Source organism: Kogia breviceps, chromosome 3, assembly GCF_026419965.1.
Source record: "Kogia breviceps isolate mKogBre1 chromosome 3, mKogBre1 haplotype 1, whole genome shotgun sequence".
Lineage (NCBI taxonomy): Eukaryota > Metazoa > Chordata > Mammalia > Artiodactyla > Physeteridae > Kogia > Kogia breviceps.
This window is the reverse complement of record NC_081312.1, coordinates 151,000,471-151,019,467: the sequence shown is the minus strand read 5'-3', so window position 1 is coordinate 151,019,467 and position 18,997 is coordinate 151,000,471. Positions and strand designations below refer to the sequence as shown.

Genomic DNA, 18,997 nt, shown 5'->3' with positions numbered 1-18,997 from the left:
TTCTAATTACTTTCTAATTTCCCTTGTGATTTCCTCTCTGATCCACTGGTTATTTTTAATATTAAATATTAATATTTATATAAAATATAAATATAAAAACAAATATAAGCCCTGACGAGTGGGGGCTACTCTTCATTGTGGTGCGTGGGGCTGCAATGGCTTCTTTGTTGCAGAGCATGGGCTTCAGTAGTTGTGGTGCATGGGCTGTAGAGCTCAGGCTCAGTAGTTGTGGTGCACGGGCTTAGCTGCTCTGCAGCATGTGGGATCTTCCTGGACTAGAGCTCGAACCCGTGTCCCCTGCATTGGCAGGTGGATTCTTAACCACTGCATCATCAGGGAAGTCCCCAGGACCATTGTTTTCAAGTTTTTGTCTAATATAGCTGCCATTAAGTCTTTTTCAGGGACAGATTCTGGTGTTTTATTTTCTTTTGAATGGGCCATACTCTCATGTTTCTTTGCATGCCTTGTGACTTTTTTGTTGAACATTGGACATTTGAATCTGGTAATATGGTAACTATGGGAATCAGATTCTCCCCCTTCCCCATAGTTTGCCATTGTTTTGTTTTTCTGAATTGTCATAGGCTGTCTGTCTCTGTACCAAGGATCAGCCTGATGTGTAAATGTAATACCGTCTTTTCTGAGCCTTTCCGTGGGTATCATGGTCACTTTCTAATTTTCCCCATATATGCAGATACTTTTGAATGTCCTAGTCTTTAACATCTGACTCCCAAAAGGGAAAAAGGGAAAAATGAAGGGGGAACATAAGGGCACTGATCTGTTAAATTTCCTGGAAGTCGCTTGGGTGGGTTGCTAGTACCAGAGGGAGGAAAACAGTTCTCAAGAATGGTGGTTGTGGGTTACAGGCTATCTGGCAGCTCCCTGGGGGACCAGTGCAAGAGCTCACCTTTTTTTTGCCAGACTTAGTGTTCCCAGGGCTGGGCAGCTTTTGCTGAAAGTATTTAAAGGCACCAGTATTGGCTGCAATAACCTGGGCAAGGGAAAGATCTGGGAAGAAAGAGGTTGGGAAAGGAGATGATAGGGAGGAAAGGCCTTTTAAAAGGTCCCACAGTATACTGGGGAATCAAAGCAAAACACATGCCCAGGGCTGGATATCTGCTCAGAAATGCCTGAGAAAATAAGCTTTCATTTCTGTCTAGCATTCAGGCTCCACACAAGCAGGACTGAAAGCTAAGGCAGAGTTGTAAACAGCCTGGCTTAGCATTAAAGGCTTGCTCCAACACAAAGCCAATCATCTGTAAAGAGTGTATTTTTTTTCTCACTTTTCTGTTAGTGAGTTTAGCAAGGCTGAAGGATATAAGAGCAATATACAAAAATCAATTGCTATACGTAGCCAAGCAATAACCAGAAATTCTAATTTAAAAATACCATTTACAATAGCATCAAGAAACCTGAAATACTTAGGGATAAATCTGACAAAGATGTGAAAGATCTGTAAACATGACCTACAAACTACTGAGAGAAATTAAAGAAAACCTAAATAAATGGAGAGATATGCCTTGTTTGGGGGTTGTCAGTTCTCCCTCAATTGGTCTACAGATTCAGTGCAATGCCAATAAAAATCCTACCAGATTTTTGGGTAGAAATTGACAAGCTTTTTTCCTAAAACTCATACAGAAATGCACAGTAACCAGAACAGACAAAATAACATTTAAAAGCACCAAGTTGGAAAGCTAACATTACCTGATTTCAAGAATTTGTATAAATCCTCAGTAATTAATAAGACAGGGTAGTACTGTCATTAGGACAAATAGATTAGTGGAATAGAAACGTACAGTGGAGAAGGTTTAGCTTTTCAGCTAATGGTGCTGGACAACTGGCTACCTGTATGCAAAAAGAATGAACTTAAAGCCATACCTGGAGCCATACAGAGCCAAAATGAATCAGACGTAAATGTAAAGCTGAAAACTTTAAACTTCTAGGAGAAAACCTTTATCATCTTGGGTTAGGTAAAGATTTCTTAAAGCAACAGCAGTACAATGCAAAGAACAAATGGATTTCATCAAAATTAAACCTCTGCTCTTCAGTGACACTGTTAAAAGAATTAAAGCAGCCTAAAATTAATGTATGTCAATTATACTTCAAGAAAACAAAAAGAAGCCACAGATGGGGACAAGATCTTCGCAAAACATTCACCTGATAAAAGAACTTGTATGCAGGATATACAGAGAACTCTCAAAGCTCAACAGTAAAAACATAGCTCTGGAATTCCCTGGCAGTCCAGTGGTTAGGACTCCACACTTCCATTGCTGAGGGCCTGGGTTTGATCCCCGATTGAGGATATAAGATCCCATAAGCCACGTGGGCACAGCCAAAAAAATAAAAAACAAAAACAATTCAATTTTTTAAATGGCCAAAAATAGTAAATAGGTACTTCACCAAAGAAGATAAGAATGATGGCAAAAAAGTACACAAAAAGATGTTAAACATCATTAGTCATTAGGGAAGTAAAAATTCCAACCACAGTGAGATACCATTTCACAGCCACTAAAATGGCTAAAATTATAAAGACTGACCATACAAAGTGTTGGAAAAGATGGAAGAAATTGGAACTGTCAGGGACTTCCCTGGTGGCAAAGTGGTTAAGAATCCACCTGCCAATGCAGGGGACACGGGTTCAATCCCTGGTCTGAGAAGATCCCACATGCCACGGAGCAACTAAGCCTGTGAGCCACAGCTACTGAGCCTGCACTCTAGAGCCCACGAGCCACAACTACTGAGCCCACATGCTGAAACTACTGAAGCCCGCACACCTAGAGCCCACACTCCACAGCAAGAGAAGCCACAACAATGAGAAGCCCACACACTGCAATGAAGAGTAGTCCCCACTCACAACTAGAGAAAGCCTGTGTGCAGCAACGAAGACCCAACACAGCCAAAAATAAATGATTAAAAAAAAAGAAAAGAAATTGGAACCCTTATACATTATTGATGAGAATGTAAAATAGTCCAACCACTTTGGAAAACCGTTTGGCAGTTTCTTAAAAAGTTAAACATATACCTACCATATGTATGATGCAGCCATTCCACTCCTAGGTATTTAGCCAAAATAAAATATATCTCCATACAAAGACCTGTACATAGCAATGAAACCAGAAGTTTCCTAATAGTACTTCAGCCTCTTTATACATCAGGATTTCGGCTTTAGTCTTTTCTGTTTTCCACAGACAAAAACCAACCAAAAAGTGACATGGGGAACAATGAAAACACATAGCACAGTATATATCTTTGAAATATAAGTATACACATTTTAATTTATTTTTAAGAATATTTATATTTTAAAATCAGGACATTTATATGTATGCCTAAACAGTGTGGCTGACACAGACCAAATCCACACTGGTAAGCTTCCAAGAACCATTTACTGTGCTGAGAGTAGTACTGGTGCAGGCAGACAGAGAATAAATAATAGTGCTTTGGGGAGCACAGTAGTGACTGATACATAGGGTAGGTAAAGAAGGAGCCTCATCGTGGACGCTACAGCAGGAACAGCTACCCAGTACTGATATGTGCAAAGTTCCAGATCTCCATGACAGAAACAGCCCAACCCATCCAAATAGCCTCCCAACCTGGCTGGCAAGTGCAGAGGGTGGAGGAACTCAGGCACAGGGATGGGGAACTGGACCCAGAGAAAAACTGAAGAAGCAGAGTTCAGACAAGTACATGTGTTCACACACATACCCCCACAGCACTGGCCTATATAACAAAACTACACAATTTAACAAAGGTGCTCCCAGCCTCCCTGTCACCTCTTTGGCAGTGAGTCAGGCCATCCCAACTTCTGACACACAGACATCTTCATCAGGAGGAAGGCTGTCCTGTGTGGTGGGGACAGGCCTTTAGGTGAGAGCAAAACTATTGAAGCTATAGCATTAACTGAATATCCCTAATCAAAAAAGATGTTAATTGATAATTATAAGTGTACAAGCCAAAAACTGCTTCATGTCCCATACCCCAAGCTTGGGCATAGTCAATCATTTAACTACACAATGGTGAAGTAAAACAAGCCCTTGATCATGCTTTAGCAAGTACAATTACAGGGTAGGGAAAGAAATTAGGTTCCATATGTTAAATTTACACTTACTGCTATGAACTATGTTTTAATGTATTTCTTGAGTCAAAATAAAACCAAGTGTCTAAGGACGTACTAAGCTTATGATGGACTCTCATCTGTAACTCATTCACTTCTGTAAGTTAGGCCCATGGTAAGGGAACCTGTCCAGGCTTTCAGGCGCATCTAAACTGCAGAAACATTAAAGCCACCCCTGTATAATTAGGCACAGGGCATAGGAAACCTCAGCTGGATGACTGATCAGGGCTTCTCAGGACTGGATGTTGGTTGAATTGAGGATTCGAGAAGTAGCATCAGATTTGGAAGCCTTTGAAAGTTCTCGCTGTTGAAAAATAAATAACATCAGTGGCGTTACTGTCCCCTCTCATGCATGCCCTGCCCTTGTAAGCATGGGTGAGTATCAGCATACAGCCCTCTGAGGGCTGTTTCTCTAAGATGGTGGTCCCTAGCCCAGAACAGGCTGTGTTAGGAACAAAAGGGGAGGGACTCTGAACACCTTAGTCACAGATTAAGCATGTGCACATATGCCCCTTGATCCCTTTCCTCAGCCAGTCCATTATATTAAAACCTCACAGAAGAGAAATCCCTTATACTTCACAAAATACTGAGTTGTCAAGCTAGGTAGGCAACAAGCTTTGGTCTTTTGAGCCCTTTAGGAAACAATGGGCCAGAACATATATCTACCAATCCCTGGGGCTGAGGGCCTTGTAACCTGCTGGTGATTTGATCTCATGCTGGAGCACATGGTATAGAAGCAGAAGACAGAGCAGGAATGACCACTGAGAAAGGACAGATGTTAGTAGAGGTTAGTCTACTGGCTTCAGTGCTGCCTGGTGGAGTCTACCAGCCATAGCAACCAAAACCAGAAAAATCTCCCTTGGCCTAGCCAGAGAGAAACAGATATATGTAAGCAGCAAGTGGATGAAGTGGGCTTGGCTGAGCAAACAAAAGAGAAAGCTGGACTCTGTCCAGCAATCAGCTAGCCAGAGTGACAAATACCCACCTTCTATTAGGTAGAACCACCCCTTGTCAAGTAACTTGACAAAAGTAAAAATATAAAGCTAGCTTCAGTGCTCAAAATGAATGATAGCCTTGGGCAGCTGTCACATTCTCCATCACTGCAGCAAGAGAGTCGATGCCCTAGGCTTTAACTCAGTATTCCCCACAAGGGTGAGAGGCAGGCTCACCTCTCAACATTTAGATACTGAGGGAAGAGAGAACACACATTGTTAAGGAAAGTGCACTGCAGTTAAGTGTTGGTAAATGTGGAGTACATTACTAGGAGCTGAAGAGCATTGTGAGAAAAAATTACTTTCTTCCAGTGCCTCATATATGCTTTAGTAGCTCAATGTGGTAGAAAATAGGCAAAGGCAAAGAAATGAGCATTGGCTAGCTCAGAGTAGACAGAAAGTTGGCAATTCAGCTAGCTCTGAGGGGTTAGTAAGACATATACTCCAGGAAGTAATCAGCACACAGGCCAAGAACCTCATAGGCAGCACACAGCTGGGGCTCCCCTCCCCACGTGGTGGGGCCTCTATTCCTTACAGCACATTGGAGGCCTTTAATGTCACAACTGGGGAGGGTTAAAGTTTTCTGTTGTGAAATAACATGATAAAAAAACTTTGCCTGACTTTAGATGGGGCTGAGAATCCAATTCAAGTCTGAACAAGTTAATCGGCAGGTTAGTCAGTCTGCTGGGAACTTAAGCCAGATATTTATTATTTCTAAAGTCCATATTAGGAATTCCTGCTTCCTTTGTTAAAAAAAGGTTTTATGATAGTACAGCTGAGATGATTGGTTAGTTTAGCCCTGTGCCCAGATGGGAATGAAGCCAGCAGATGACAGAGCAGTCTGGAAAAGGGACATGGGACATGCAGGGGTTGCCATACAGACCTGAAGCCCAACAGTGGAGCTGTCAGAGAGGGATGGATCCTTCTAAGAACAAAGAATTGAGACAATTACCAAGAACTCCACCAAGAGAGCACCAGGGCAGTGATGAGAAAGTTCACCTCCTGCGGCCAGGGAATGGTATTTCTTAAGCAGAAGGATCCAGGTTAAATGTCTGCTTGCTGCTGCCATCTTTCTTCCTATACACCACCCTTAAACCACCCCCACCTCATGCCATAGTCAAGTCAGGAAAGGGATTCTCAGCCTCCAGAGAACTGTCCTAACTAATAGCCTGGGTGCCCTTGGGAAGATACCCACTCTGCCCCAACTGTGTGCTCCCCAGGGACTGGTAGATATTAGAAAAGGTGAATTACCGCAAACTCAGAATACGTGCTGGCAACAGAATTAATGCTGAAGTTGCGCCGTGGGGGGGCCGAGGCAGGGTACCCACCGCTGAGGATGCTGCCATTGAGCTCCAGGTTCTCCTTGTTGGCTCCATGCTTGATGCCACGGGGTGTTTTTTTCCCCGAACACGTTGAAGTGGTGACTGGCTGTAGAGAAAAGAAAGATCGACCAATGTACCATCCTTATAATGACCACACACACAAATTATCAAAGGCTGATACCATCTTTATATTATTCGTGTGTCTGTAATCCTATACTTCTGGCTTATTTTATTTTTAAAATTTTTATCTTTTGGCCATGCCGTGCAGCATGCGGGATCTTATTCCCCAGCCAGGGATCAAACCCACGCCCCCCGCATTGGAAGCATGGAGTCCCAACCACTGGACCACCAGGGAAGTCCCTACTATTGGTTTAAAAACATACAAATTCTTAATGATCTGCAGAACCCTTATCTTGAGCATAGTCTGTAAAATACCTGAAAGACTGAACACATTTTAGCACGCACTCCTCACTCCCTCCTTTGGTGAGAGTACCTATCTGCATCTAGTAGTCCAGTGTCACTGGGCTGGAACCCACATTCAAGGACCTCGCTCAGTAGCAACTGAAGACCAGGCTTTGAACTGAGCCTATGGAGACTCTTCAGTTTCCCAGTCACATCCCAGTGCTTCCCGTGATACCAGACGGGGCTCAAAATGACCATTCTCCTCTCTCACTTAGTTTTTGACAGGTTAGCTAGCTTACATCTGTCAACTTTCAGCATCTCAATGATAACCGAATCCAGGGATCTTAGAAACTGGAACAAGTTAGGTGGGGCCCTGTATGGCTGAACCATACTGACTCCTTTTTGTCAGCTCCATCTTAGGCCTGCAGTCCCATGCCTTCCCCTTCCTGCATGACTGAGCTTCAGCTTACAAGGAATGAGGCCAAGCCAGATAAGTTCCCTATCAACTTTGACCCCTGCCTTCATCTGATAAGAAAACTGGAAGAATGCCTTTTGCTGATGTAGATGATTAATGGTCTTGAGACCCTGGCGGGAGGAAAACCACCCAGTTCCTGTCAGTACAGATGTGTTTCTCCCTAGTAGTCAGATTCTATTTTTAGCTTTGGCCCCCTTAAATCCCCCCATATCTCTTTCGCGCTTGAGTGCAGCTGCAAATGCCTCTGGGTCATTGTCTGCCCGATCCTGCCTGTATGCAAGTTACCCACAATAAAATTCATAATTGCACTTTATGAAGCTTCCTGCTTTGTTTTTCAGCCTCAAAATTCCTTCTCAGTCCAGAGGATAGTATTCAATCTCTCCGCCTCCCAGCAGTCCCCAGAGTACGTAGGTTGGGGCAGTGTCGGGGATGTGCCTGTACACAGAGCATACTAACCTTGCTGCCAGAAGGTGGAAGGCGAGACACAGGGGAGCGGCAGACTGTCCCCGAAAAGACAGGCCGAATGCTGCTGTTGGCCGTAGCATTGGACACAGTGGTAGTGTTCAGCTAAGGAGAAGAACAGAGATTACTGATGTGAGATGGTGTGCTTAGCAGCCCATCCCTACACTACAGAGAGTGAGGATGGGAATCAGTCTAAGATTGTTTTCATGGTGAAGAGCTTTGAGGACACCTGTGAAAAGCATTCAGTGTTACATCCAGCAGATGGAATTGTAAAATGGGACAACCATTTTGTTTCCAAAAGTTAAACAGACAACTATCATAAGACCCAGCCATATCATTCTTGGGTATTTACCCAAGAGAAATGAAAGCATATATCCATACAAAGACTTACATATAAATATTTATAGCAGCTTTATGTGCAGCAGCCAGAAAACTAGAATTAAGCCAAATATCCATCAACACAGGCAACTAGGTAAGCAAACTGTGGTATATACAGCCAATGAATACTGTTAACAATAAAAAGGGGTAACCTACTGATACATGCAACAACAGATGAAAAAAGTCAGACACAGAAGTATACATACTGTATGATTCTATTTATATAAAATGTTAGAAAATGCAAACTAATCAACAGTAACACAGCAAAGCTGCAGTTGCCAGGAGCTAGTGGGAAGTGGGTGGGGGAAGGGAAAGGGTGGTAAGGGAAGCAAAGAGAAAACAAAGGGGCAAAAGGAAACTTTGGGGCTTCCCTGGTGGCGCAGCGGTTGAGAGTCCGCCTGCTGATGCAGGAGACATGGGTTCGTGCCCTGGTCCGGGAAGATCCCACATACCGCGGAGCAACTAAGCCCGTGAGCCATGGCCACTGGGCCTGCGCGTCCGGAGCCTGTGCTCCGCGATGGGAGAGGCCACAACAGTGAGAGGCCCGCATACCGCAAAAAAAAAAAAAAAAAAAAAAAAAAAAAAAAAAAAAAAAAAAAAAAAAAAAGGAAACTTTGGGTGTGATGGGTATGTTCATTGTCTTGATTGTGGTGAGGGTTTCACGGTACATACATATATCACAAATTATTAATGGGTACACTTTAAATATTATGTGTCTACTTTATTCAATAAAGCTGTAAGCTATTTCTTTAATTGGAAAAACTCTAGATGGATTAAAAACCTGAAATGGGATAGCAAGACTATTCAAATACAAGACACAAACCAGGAAATACAACACAGAGAAATATCTGTGTGCCTCAGGTCCTGGGTAGGTTATTTGCAAGTATAAGCCATTAAGAAAACAGGTTGAAAACATTTTTACTATATTAAGAACTTTTTGTTCATCAACAAAACACCATAAAGAATAAAAAGATAAGCTACAGGGACCTCCCTGGTGGCGCAGTGGTTAAGACGCTGAGCTACCAATGCAGGGGGCCTGGGTTTGATCCCTGGTCAGGGAACTAGATCCCACATGCATGCCGCAACTAAGAGTTCGCATGCCACAACTAAGGAGCCCACCTGCCACAACTAAGACCCGGCACAACCAAAAACAAAGAGACAAGCTACAGAAGACACACACAAATGCTGGGAAAAGCTATTGTAACACAACTGACAAGGAAACAGCATCCAGAACATACAAAGAATTCCTATAAAATTTGCAAGAAAGAAACAAATGTTCCAACAGAAAAACTGTCAAAAACTTCTCAGAATAGGAAATCCAGAAGGCTAATGAACATGGCAAAAGGTTCAACTTCATTAGTAATTAGGAAAATGCAAACTAAAATTATAATGAGACATCACTTCACACCCATCAGATGGGCAAAAATTGTAAAGTCTGAAAATATCACATGTTGGCAAAGATTGGAGCCAGCGTAGCACTTAGGCACTACCACTGGAAGCGTAAATTGTTATAACTGCTTTGGTATCACAGACTGAATGATCAATGCAGCCAGCACCTGAGAAATGTTTGAATACAGCACTCTTGAGATCATGGGCCGTATCACTTAATCTTTGTGTTCTCAGCATCTAATAGAGAGATTCTCAAACTTTTAATGAAAAGAAACGTTTCGGACTTCCCTGGTGGCGCAGTGGTGAAGGATCTGCCTGCCAATACAAGGGACATGGGTTCAATCCCTGGTCAGGGAAGATCCTGCATGCCGCGAACCAACTAAGCCCGTGTGCCACAACTACTGAGCCCATGTGCCGCAAGTACTGAAGCCTGCACGCCTAGAGCCCATGCTCTGCAACAAGAGAAGCCACCACAATGAGAAGCCCGTGCACCTCAATGAAGAGTAGCCCCTGCTCACCGCAATTAGAGAAAGCCCATGCACAACAACAAAGACCCAACACAGCCAAAATAAACCCCAAACCTTTCTAGAATTTTATAACACGTTTTTAAAATTTCGTCACATTATTTTCCTAATAAAAAAGTAACTACCTAATATCAAAGAATCGGGAATTAGTTTAGTAAATGATACTATACTATGTCAAAAGAATGGAATATATAGCTAAGAATGAGCATGTTATTTGAAGAAAGTTTGATGCTATGAAAAAAAAAATTGCAACCAATACCAACTAGGGAAAAAGCAGAAATCAAAATTATATGTGATCTCTATTTTGTGAAAATACACTACTTTAAAAAGCTTTTTACAGAAGCAGGAAAAACACCAAATATTCTCATTGGTTCTCCTGGAGTTACATTACAGGTGATTTTCAAAACATTTTATGTGTTATAAAATATGAGTTGCAAGGGAAAAGGAAAATAATGCTCTACTTCATTTATTAAAGAAACGGTTTTAAAAAAACAAAGGAAGAAAGAAAGAAAGGAAGGAAGGAAGAACTCCCTGATTTCCTGCTCTAGAGATTAAGGAGTATTAGGTGTTCCATTTGCCAAGCATGAAAGTCTTCTTTCACATAGTGCCATGGTCACTTGTTGGAATTACAGAATGAACCTCTGAAGGTTCTCATCATTACAGAATGTTGGCAGCTGCTGGCTCCCGAGTTTAATCTGGGACTCAACAACTGGCACACATCAAAGCTGGCCACTCTTGACTGTCACTGTCAAGTCCCTACTCAGGATTGAACTGCAGAATTGCATCCACACTGTCAAATGGACTCAACCTGGAAGGCTAGAAAAAGTTTTTCCCATCTCTGCAGGACAGAAGGCAAGAGATGGGCAGAGCCCTAGCCTCAAAAATGCCTCAGACATGGCAGTTCATGCAGCCATGTGTTTACCTTGCGCACTTTGCCCGGCGTGCCAGGTGCCAGTCCTCGCCGCTTGTTGGGTGTTCGCGGAGTACTGCCATAGAGCATCTCTGTCTCAGTTTGCTTCTTGTTCTTTAGTTGCTATGTGAAAGTCAGAAGCAAGAGTGACAAATCCCAGAAGGAGAACAGGTCTGGGATCGGGGTAGAGGCAGGGCCAGAAATCTAGCACAAGTCTCTGTACCCAGAGCTAAAAAGAGCTGCCATGAGCTACTCCTTCTTCAACCAACCTAGAGCCCTGGCAGAGACTCTGGGCTGCTCATTCATGCTATCTTCTCCTCCTCCCAAACTGGGTTCACTTACTCGTTCCTGCTTGGCTCTCTCTTTCTCCAGTCGGTGCATCTCCCACTGTTCTGTTACATACTCCATGAATTTCTGCCCATTCACCACAAATGCCTTTGAATGCTCCTGTTCCCACATTTCAATCCTTGCTTTCAACTCCTCTTCCAACTGAGACCAGAAACAAGGACATGTTAATTACTTCAAATTTTTGGTGTGAAGCCCAAAAGAAATGATTCTCCCGAAGAATGCCTCCTCCCTCCCCAGAGTATCATTAGCCTGACTTCAGGTGGCTGGACCCATATGGGAACAGGTTGGAGTGGCCAGAAATCAGTCTTGGGATGGTTCATTCATAATACACATGAAGGTGGGAAAAGGCGAGAACCCAGAGCCTGACCACTACAGTTTTGGTGCCCGAAGTTGGAGGCAGCAGTGGGGGAGACCAGCAACGTTAAATATGCAGTGTACACTAGAGCATCACTATCTGGGCTCCAATCTGGAATCTACCTCTTACTGGCTGTGAAGAGGTAGGCAAGTTACTTAGGTTCTCAGTGCTTCAGTTTCCTCATCTGTAAAAATGGAATTAATAATACCAACCTTTTAAGGATGTTGTGACAATTAAATGAATTAATAAATGGAAAGCACTTTGAAACAGTATATGGCACTTAATTCAATAAATGTTAACTATTATTATTAAAATAGAGAATAGTAATGAAGTCCAAAGCACTTTTTCAAAAGGTTACCTTGTGTTATGGGCTCAATTATGTCCCCTGCCAAATTCATATGTTGACGTTTTAATCCCCAGTACCTCAGAATGTGGCTTTACTGGGACATAGAGGTAATTAAGTTAAAATGAGGTCATCAGAGTGGGTCCTAATCCAACATGACTGGTAGCCGTATAAGAAAATTTGGACACAGACAAATACAGAAGGAAGCCCATGTGAAGATACAGGGAGAAGACTACTATCTGGAGCCAGGAGAAAGGCCTCGGAAGAAAGCAACTCTGCTGACACCTTGATCTCAGACTTCTAGCCTCCAGAATTGTGAGAAAGTGAATTTCTGTTGTTTAAACCACCCAATCTCTGGTACTTTGTTATGGCAGCCCTAAAAGGCTAATGAAACTTGATTTTCAGTTGCTTGTACTAGGTAGGCCCAGTATATACTTATTATCCTTTACCTAAGGAAAAATAATTCAAAGCAAGAGATATACAAAAAGTGAGGTATTTTGTAGCCAAGCACCAAAAACTCTTTCAGTAACAATATTACCTTAGGGAGTGTTTTTTGGAGCTTGGCTCGCTGCTTTTCTTCTTTTAGAAGATTTCCTCCACGATTTGTAAATCGACTTGGATCTGAAGCTTTTCTCTGTGAAAAATACATTTTAATTAGAGTGAACCCCAGTCAGACCAGTCACTTCTGCTAAGAATCCTCACTCTCATAAACAGATACCTATTTTTAGGGAGACTTCAGAGTTTTGCATTCCCATCCACTTTTAGCAGTGAGAAATCGTGGCTTTCTAAGGCAGGGAGTGGGGTGTGAACACTCTGAGGCATATGCAAGATCATACACTGGGGTGCAGGAGAACTAGTGTTTCCTTTTTAGTCTAAAAAGTAAGACAGGCTTTAATATTTAATGCACAATGTCACTGGCTCCCTTCCTGGGTTCAGATGTCACCAACAGGAAATGGGGTATGTAGAAGGACAAGGGGGAGGTCTACACTCAGAGGGTTTAGTGGTGGCACCCCTGCTTGCCCACTCACTTCCGGCATATTGAGACAATGCAGCTTAAATGTGCTCAGTTAAGGGGTTTATAGATAATCTGGTTTTTATTAAATTAACCGCCACAGAATGGACAAAAAAATGTAAAATGTTAGGATTCTTATTCTTTTTAACTTTTCTGTTTTGTTATTCTACAGTGTATACAGTATATCAGAACAGTAATGTAAGTGTATAATTTGTAAATATAAATTAGGTGAATACACTAAAAAATGGGGCACATAATCAGAAAAGTTTAGAAACAATCTTGACAATTTGGGGGCCAAACTGATAAATTCTATTTCCTTTCCAGACTGCTTGATTATAAGCAGTAACTAAAAGGAATGGTAATTAGTTTCTTATTTTTTCTTAAATACTGGTATGTAAACAAGGGTCGCTTATTTGGCTTTTTACTGTCTTTACATATATGTGTGTGTGTGTGTGTGTGTGTGTGTGTGTGTGTGTGTGTGTGTGTATACACATGGTTTTTTTCTTTTACACTGAAGTATAGTTGATTTACAGTATAAGTCTCAGGTGTACAACACAGTGATTCACAATTTTTTAACTTTATACTCCATTTATAGTTTTTATAAAATATTAGCTATATTCCATGCTGTACAATATATCCTCGTAGCTTATTTATTTTATACATAATAGTATGTACTTCTTAAACCCCTACCCCTTTATTGCCCATCCCCCCCTTCCCCCTCCCCTCTGGTAACCATTAGTCTGTTCTCTGTATCTGTGAGTCTGGTTTTTTGGTATATTCACTAGTTTTGTTTTATTTTCTAGATTCCACATATAAGTGGTATCATAAAGTATTTGCCTTTCTCTGAGTTATTTCACTAAGCATAATACCCTATAGATCCATCCATGTTGTTGTAAAAGGCAAAAATTTCATTCTTGTTTATGACTGAGCTCTTTATTGACTTTTATTACTACTCCTCCTTCTTGCTTTCAATCAGAAGTAAGGAGTAACTGAGGACCAGAACACTTGCTCTTAAACAGCTGTGAGCTCTCACAGTTTTCTCCACTTCTGAGTCCTAGTTTCTGCCTGGAAACTTGAAGGAGTTAAACTCCAGATTCTCTAAAGGCCTGTTCAAGCTCTAATAGGACCAGTATGAACCTGAGAATGAGTCTCCTTGAATTTCGTGCCCAAGGTGCCTCACTTGCCTCATCCTAGTCCCAGTTCTGAGCTCTAAAATGCTCTAAAGGAATCTATTTGTGCTAAGTCTACCAAAACAAAAGGAATTCAGAGTACACAAATGTGCCCCAAATACCCAGGCAATTTTCTAAGATAATAACAAAAGTTGGAAGAGTACAGAATTTTCGTTGCCTGCCTCAACATCCATTTTTCTCTCCTTCCTTAGTAATAGAACCTGAATTTATCTGCGATAGTGATTCTCCCAGCCTCGCCAGTAGCTGGTGTGGCATTTAAGCAGAAGTGCTGTGAAGAGAGCCTGGGAAAACCTCTTAGAGGGGATGGAGGGGCAATGCCTTCTGTGTTCCCTTCTCCACCACACTGCCTGAAACGCTATGGTGGGAGCTCTAGAACCACCCTGGACCAGAAGATAAGATCCACCCCTGAGTAGTAAAGGAGCTATGAGCTGGAGAAGCCTGGGACCCCCTAACTGTGGAATAGCCATACCTGCCTTGCACTGCCTACCTTTAGACTTCCTTTATGCAAGAAACTTCAACCTTATTGAAGGCATTAATTTTGGGGTTTTCTCTTACATGTTTCTGCATATAAGCTTGACAAATACAGATGAGTTAGCAGTAATTTAAAGACTTAATGATAAAGATGGTATGAGAAACCTGGTAAAGAGCAAAAGAAACAGGCCTCTGACTCTATACAGGGGACGCTTTCTTAACACTTCATTGTACTCTAAGGAAAAGAGACAAAAACTAAGGCAGTACCTCGAACTCTAAGAAAAGCTTCCAGCTTTCTTCCCACTTCTGGACACCTTCAAAGAGTTCTTTGTGAACCTCATAGTAGTTTCTTAACTGCACAATCTCGGCATCATGGAGCTGGAGCAGATTTTCTGTGTAGTCCTCTGCAAGATATAGGCCCAGTAGTTTTTAAAAATCCCTCTAGTGTTTAGTATCCCAATTTACTAATCCCTCATCCCCCTAAAATGGAAACAATTTTCTTCCTTACAGTAAAAATGATACACGAAAAAAAAAAAAAAAAGATACACAAGCGTATGTTGTGGATAATAAAAGCTAGGTTTGTCCCAATCAGCCTGGTGGGACTAGAGACTAAGGGACTAGGGTGTGGCCTAAAAGGACTAAGATTCTTAAAACTCTGTCATCTCTTGCCTTGTCTTAGGTTTCTTTCATATTCTCTTCCTTTCCACCCTGCCCAACAGAGGGCTGAGTCACAGAAAATGTCCAAAAATGTTGAATTTAGTAAAGATGGCTTCATCTTTATACTCAGTTCAGGTCAGACTAGAATTCCATTGGGCCCTGGGGTCATACCTCGTGGGCTCAAATGTGGGGTCTGCCATTTACCTGTTGTGTGTCTCTGGGTTAAGTTGTTCAACATTTATGTGCCTCAGTGTCCTCATCTCTTGACATGAGAATTAAGTCAGATAATCCTGTTAAGAGTCTTACATTGCACCTGGCACAGAATAAGCACCTGCTAAACTTGAGCTTCACAACTACATGCTACAGAGATATACTGCTTCAGAAACCAAGAGATCCCTTATTTCCCAATAGCATTTGCAAATGCTTATTTGAATGGGAATGGCAATTTATGGTGAATGGCCTGGAAAGGTAGCAATGTCTGTTCAGTAGAGGAAATACTTCCCAGTGAATGTCTGCACTTGTAAAAGACAAGTGAGCAGGCCACATGAAGAGCGACACTTCTGTACGAACCAGAATAGTAAGGGGCAAAAGCTTGTCTCTGCTCCTGGCTATAAAAACATTGGTCCCAGTACTGAGCCAGCTCCACTCGTATTGCCTCAATCACTTTCTTCATGTTTTGCATTTTCAGTTCTTCCAACCGATCCACTTCTAATTGCAGCTGAAACAAAGAGACCTGTTAACAGTGCTTGTCATACTTGTATATTCACGTAGGTTTGCAAAATATTTTCCCCCTTTTTAATAAAATTACAATACAAAACCACAGAGGTAAGTCAGCACTCTTATAACAATGATATCATAGGAGCCAGAAATCTAAGAAACACACGCAAAAGATAAAACATGAGCAGGCTACTGCCACTCTTTTCTGACGCTTGTCTTAAAAACAGGCTCACACAAGGCAGAAGCTGGTAAAGGCTGGTAAAGACATCAGACTTGACACCAAAATGCTAACCCAGTGCCCTTTGGGTTTCTTACCGCTTTCCGGACCTTGGCCTTTGACCCAGTCATAACTGTGGCCACAGCTTCTCTCTCTTCTGCAGGTATTTGCAACCTATCCCAGAGTTCTCGTATCTGAGCACGCAGCCCCTCACACACTGCTTCGTTTTGTGATTTTCGCATTTCCAGCTGTAGCAAGGAAAGCCAGTGGTTATAGCAAAGACAGCAGCACAGAGAAAACTGGCCCTCTGGCCTCCCACAGAGACATATCTGTACCCACATGGAGAAGAAGCACTTTTACAAGACTGTGAAGAGGTGTGTTTTCATGACTTCTGAAAACAAACTGTAAGTCTGTCATTATGGTAGGATCTCAGACCCCAAGAATTAGGATTCAAATTTTTAATTAAAAATTTTTTTCAATTAAACACTAAGCTAATTCAAATGACTATTATTATTTCATCCAAAAATCTCAATTTCAGGGGATTTCCCTCATGATCCAGTGGGTAAGACTCCCTGCTCCCAATGTAGGGGGCCAGGGTTCGATCCCTGGTTGGGTAACTAGATCCCACGTGCATGCCGCAACTAAGAGTCCGCATGCTGCAACTAAGGAATCCATAGGCCGCAACTAAAAAAGATCCTGCATGCCACAACAAAGACCCAGTGCAGCCTAAATGAATGAATGAATAAACATTTTAAAAAGTCTCAGTTTCACATTCTCAGAGCTATATATAAATTAACGTTTTAGTTTTAAAAAAAAAATCAAGGTTGTGTTTCATATAATACTATTTTTTTTTTTTCTCTTGGCTGCATTGGGCCTTCGTTGCTGCATGCAGGCTTTCTCTCGTTGCAGCAAGAGGGAGCTACTCTTCATTGCAATGCGAGGGCTTCTCATTGTGGTGGCTTCTCTTGTTGCGGAGCACAGTCTATAGGCACGCGGGCTCAGTAGTTGTGGCTGGCAGGCTCTAGAGCGCAGGCTCAGTACTTGTGGTGCGTGGGCTCAGTTGTTCCGCGGTACAGTGGATTCCTAACCACTGGGCCACCAGGGAAGCCCTATCTCATTATCTTAAAGGAAAAAACTGCAGTTTTGTCAGATGGCTGGATACTACGGAGATCCCAGGCCATAATTTGAGTAGACGTTACCTGCTGTAGCAACTTCTGTAGTGTTGCGATATTTTCCAAAGATAAACAAAAGGCATCTTCGTCTTCACAGACCACATCTCTTTCAAAGCTTGTGTCTGGTGTGTGTTCTAATTCTTCCATACACAGTATGATCTGTCTCTTTATGTTGACAAACTCCTCACGCCTAGATGCCTATAAAAAAAAAAAAAAGATTACAAGATACCTAGAGGAAAGTCAAATGACTTTTAGGAAGTATGAATGTAATCACACCTTTGTTTCTCTCAAAGTTGCCACGTGTTGTCTAAACTGGCTCAGCTCTTCTAAGCTGGGAACTGAGGTGCTGTCAATGTCATAGTGGGGCGTGCAAAGAATTTCACACAGTTCTTGATCTTGTTCTTGAAGTAGTTTCAGTTCTTGTTTTCTCTCCTTTTTCTGTTTTCTCATCAGTTCTACCTGAGTGCGCAAATCCTTTTCTAGCTGCAAGATGGTTGTCTCTCCTTCTTCCTGTATGAGACAATGTACCATTGTTAAGGCTCCAAGCAGATCTCTTCAAAGGAAGAGGAGACAACGAAAGAGGACTAGGATGACACTTTTAGTTCAACTTAAAAATAAATCAACTTACAGCTAACAGAATATGGAACAAAGAGGGTCCCCTAACAAACATCCCCAGTAAGGAAAGGTACCAGGGCACTTTTACAAGAGGTAAAACTTGGTTGAAAAGCTTATTTTGAATTAGCTATAGGGTAGTATATTTAGCTCCTAAATGTTTATCCCAATAACCCTAAAATTCACTCAACCAATAAAAATCAATTTAGTACTCCTTGCTCTACTCCTAACTGATAAGCAGGAGAAGAAAAAAAGTGGCATTATATGTCCTATAAATTTTACTCAACATTGGTGAACTAAGAACTGTCATATAATTTAAGGGAGATGTACCACTGTATATCTAACTTCTCACCCAATTTCATATTGAAAATTTATTTTAAAAAGGACTAAAGAAAGAAACTATTTGTCCAAAATCAGTGATATTTATGCCATTTGTGTTGATTTCAGGAAGCTCTACTGATGTCACAGTCTGCCTGATTGCTCTTGGCTTCCAGAAATGAATTAGCCTTAACCCTTTAAAGACAGTCTCCTCCTCCTAGGCTGACTCCACTGAGATACCCAGGCAGTTCTTTCTGTAACAGGGAGAGGGACCTGAGACCTTATTGGTACCACATTAGCCACTGTGTGCTGTCCTTGCACCCACATCTATTCTAATTACTTTCCCAATCTCCACGTTTGTCTTCATTTTTATGATCCCAACACTGTTTTTACTGGTTCTAACCAGGGATATGTTTTGGGGTCCCTCTGTCATTCATGTCATGCTTGCTGGTATCCTCATTCAAGTCCGATTTGTGCTGGACCACAGGACAGCAACCTCTCAGCAAGGTACACAGATAAACATGGCATGCCCTGAATTTGACTACGCTCTCTTGATATTCCAGCTGTGGAGACATCTCTTCTCAAGTGGCCATTCTGGCTCGTTCAATGATGTGTAGCTTTCG

At 41.9% G+C, this 18,997-nt stretch overlaps 1 protein-coding gene across 4 annotated transcripts in view; it reads right to left on the bottom strand.

Annotated features, from left to right (window-relative positions):
* Positions 1 to 3,241: 3,241 nt before the first annotated feature.
* Positions 3,242 to 18,997, bottom strand: part of PRC1 (protein regulator of cytokinesis 1) — a 36,418-nt gene continuing 20,662 nt past the window's right edge. Inside the window, exons 4-15 of one of the 4 annotated variants that reach the window (XM_059056626.2) lie at positions 17,721 to 17,954; positions 17,472 to 17,642; positions 16,371 to 16,520; positions 15,909 to 16,056; positions 14,949 to 15,085; positions 12,547 to 12,642; positions 11,305 to 11,451; positions 10,975 to 11,085; positions 7,756 to 7,866; positions 6,352 to 6,528; positions 5,984 to 6,025; positions 3,242 to 4,412 (exon numbers count right to left, since the gene is read on the bottom strand). In XM_059056626.2, coding sequence (XP_058912609.1) covers positions 4,341 to 4,412; positions 5,984 to 6,025; positions 6,352 to 6,528; positions 7,756 to 7,866; positions 10,975 to 11,085; positions 11,305 to 11,451; positions 12,547 to 12,642; positions 14,949 to 15,085; positions 15,909 to 16,056; positions 16,371 to 16,520; positions 17,472 to 17,642; positions 17,721 to 17,954 — 1,596 coding nt within the window. In that variant the 3' untranslated portion in view covers positions 3,242 to 4,340. The remainder of the gene's footprint in view (positions 4,413 to 5,983; positions 6,026 to 6,351; positions 6,529 to 7,755; positions 7,867 to 10,974; positions 11,086 to 11,304; positions 11,452 to 12,546; positions 12,643 to 14,948; positions 15,086 to 15,908; positions 16,057 to 16,370; positions 16,521 to 17,471; positions 17,643 to 17,720; positions 17,955 to 18,997) is intronic. The other 3 variants (XM_067029927.1, XM_059056625.2, XM_059056624.2) reach the window with 3 other exon arrangements.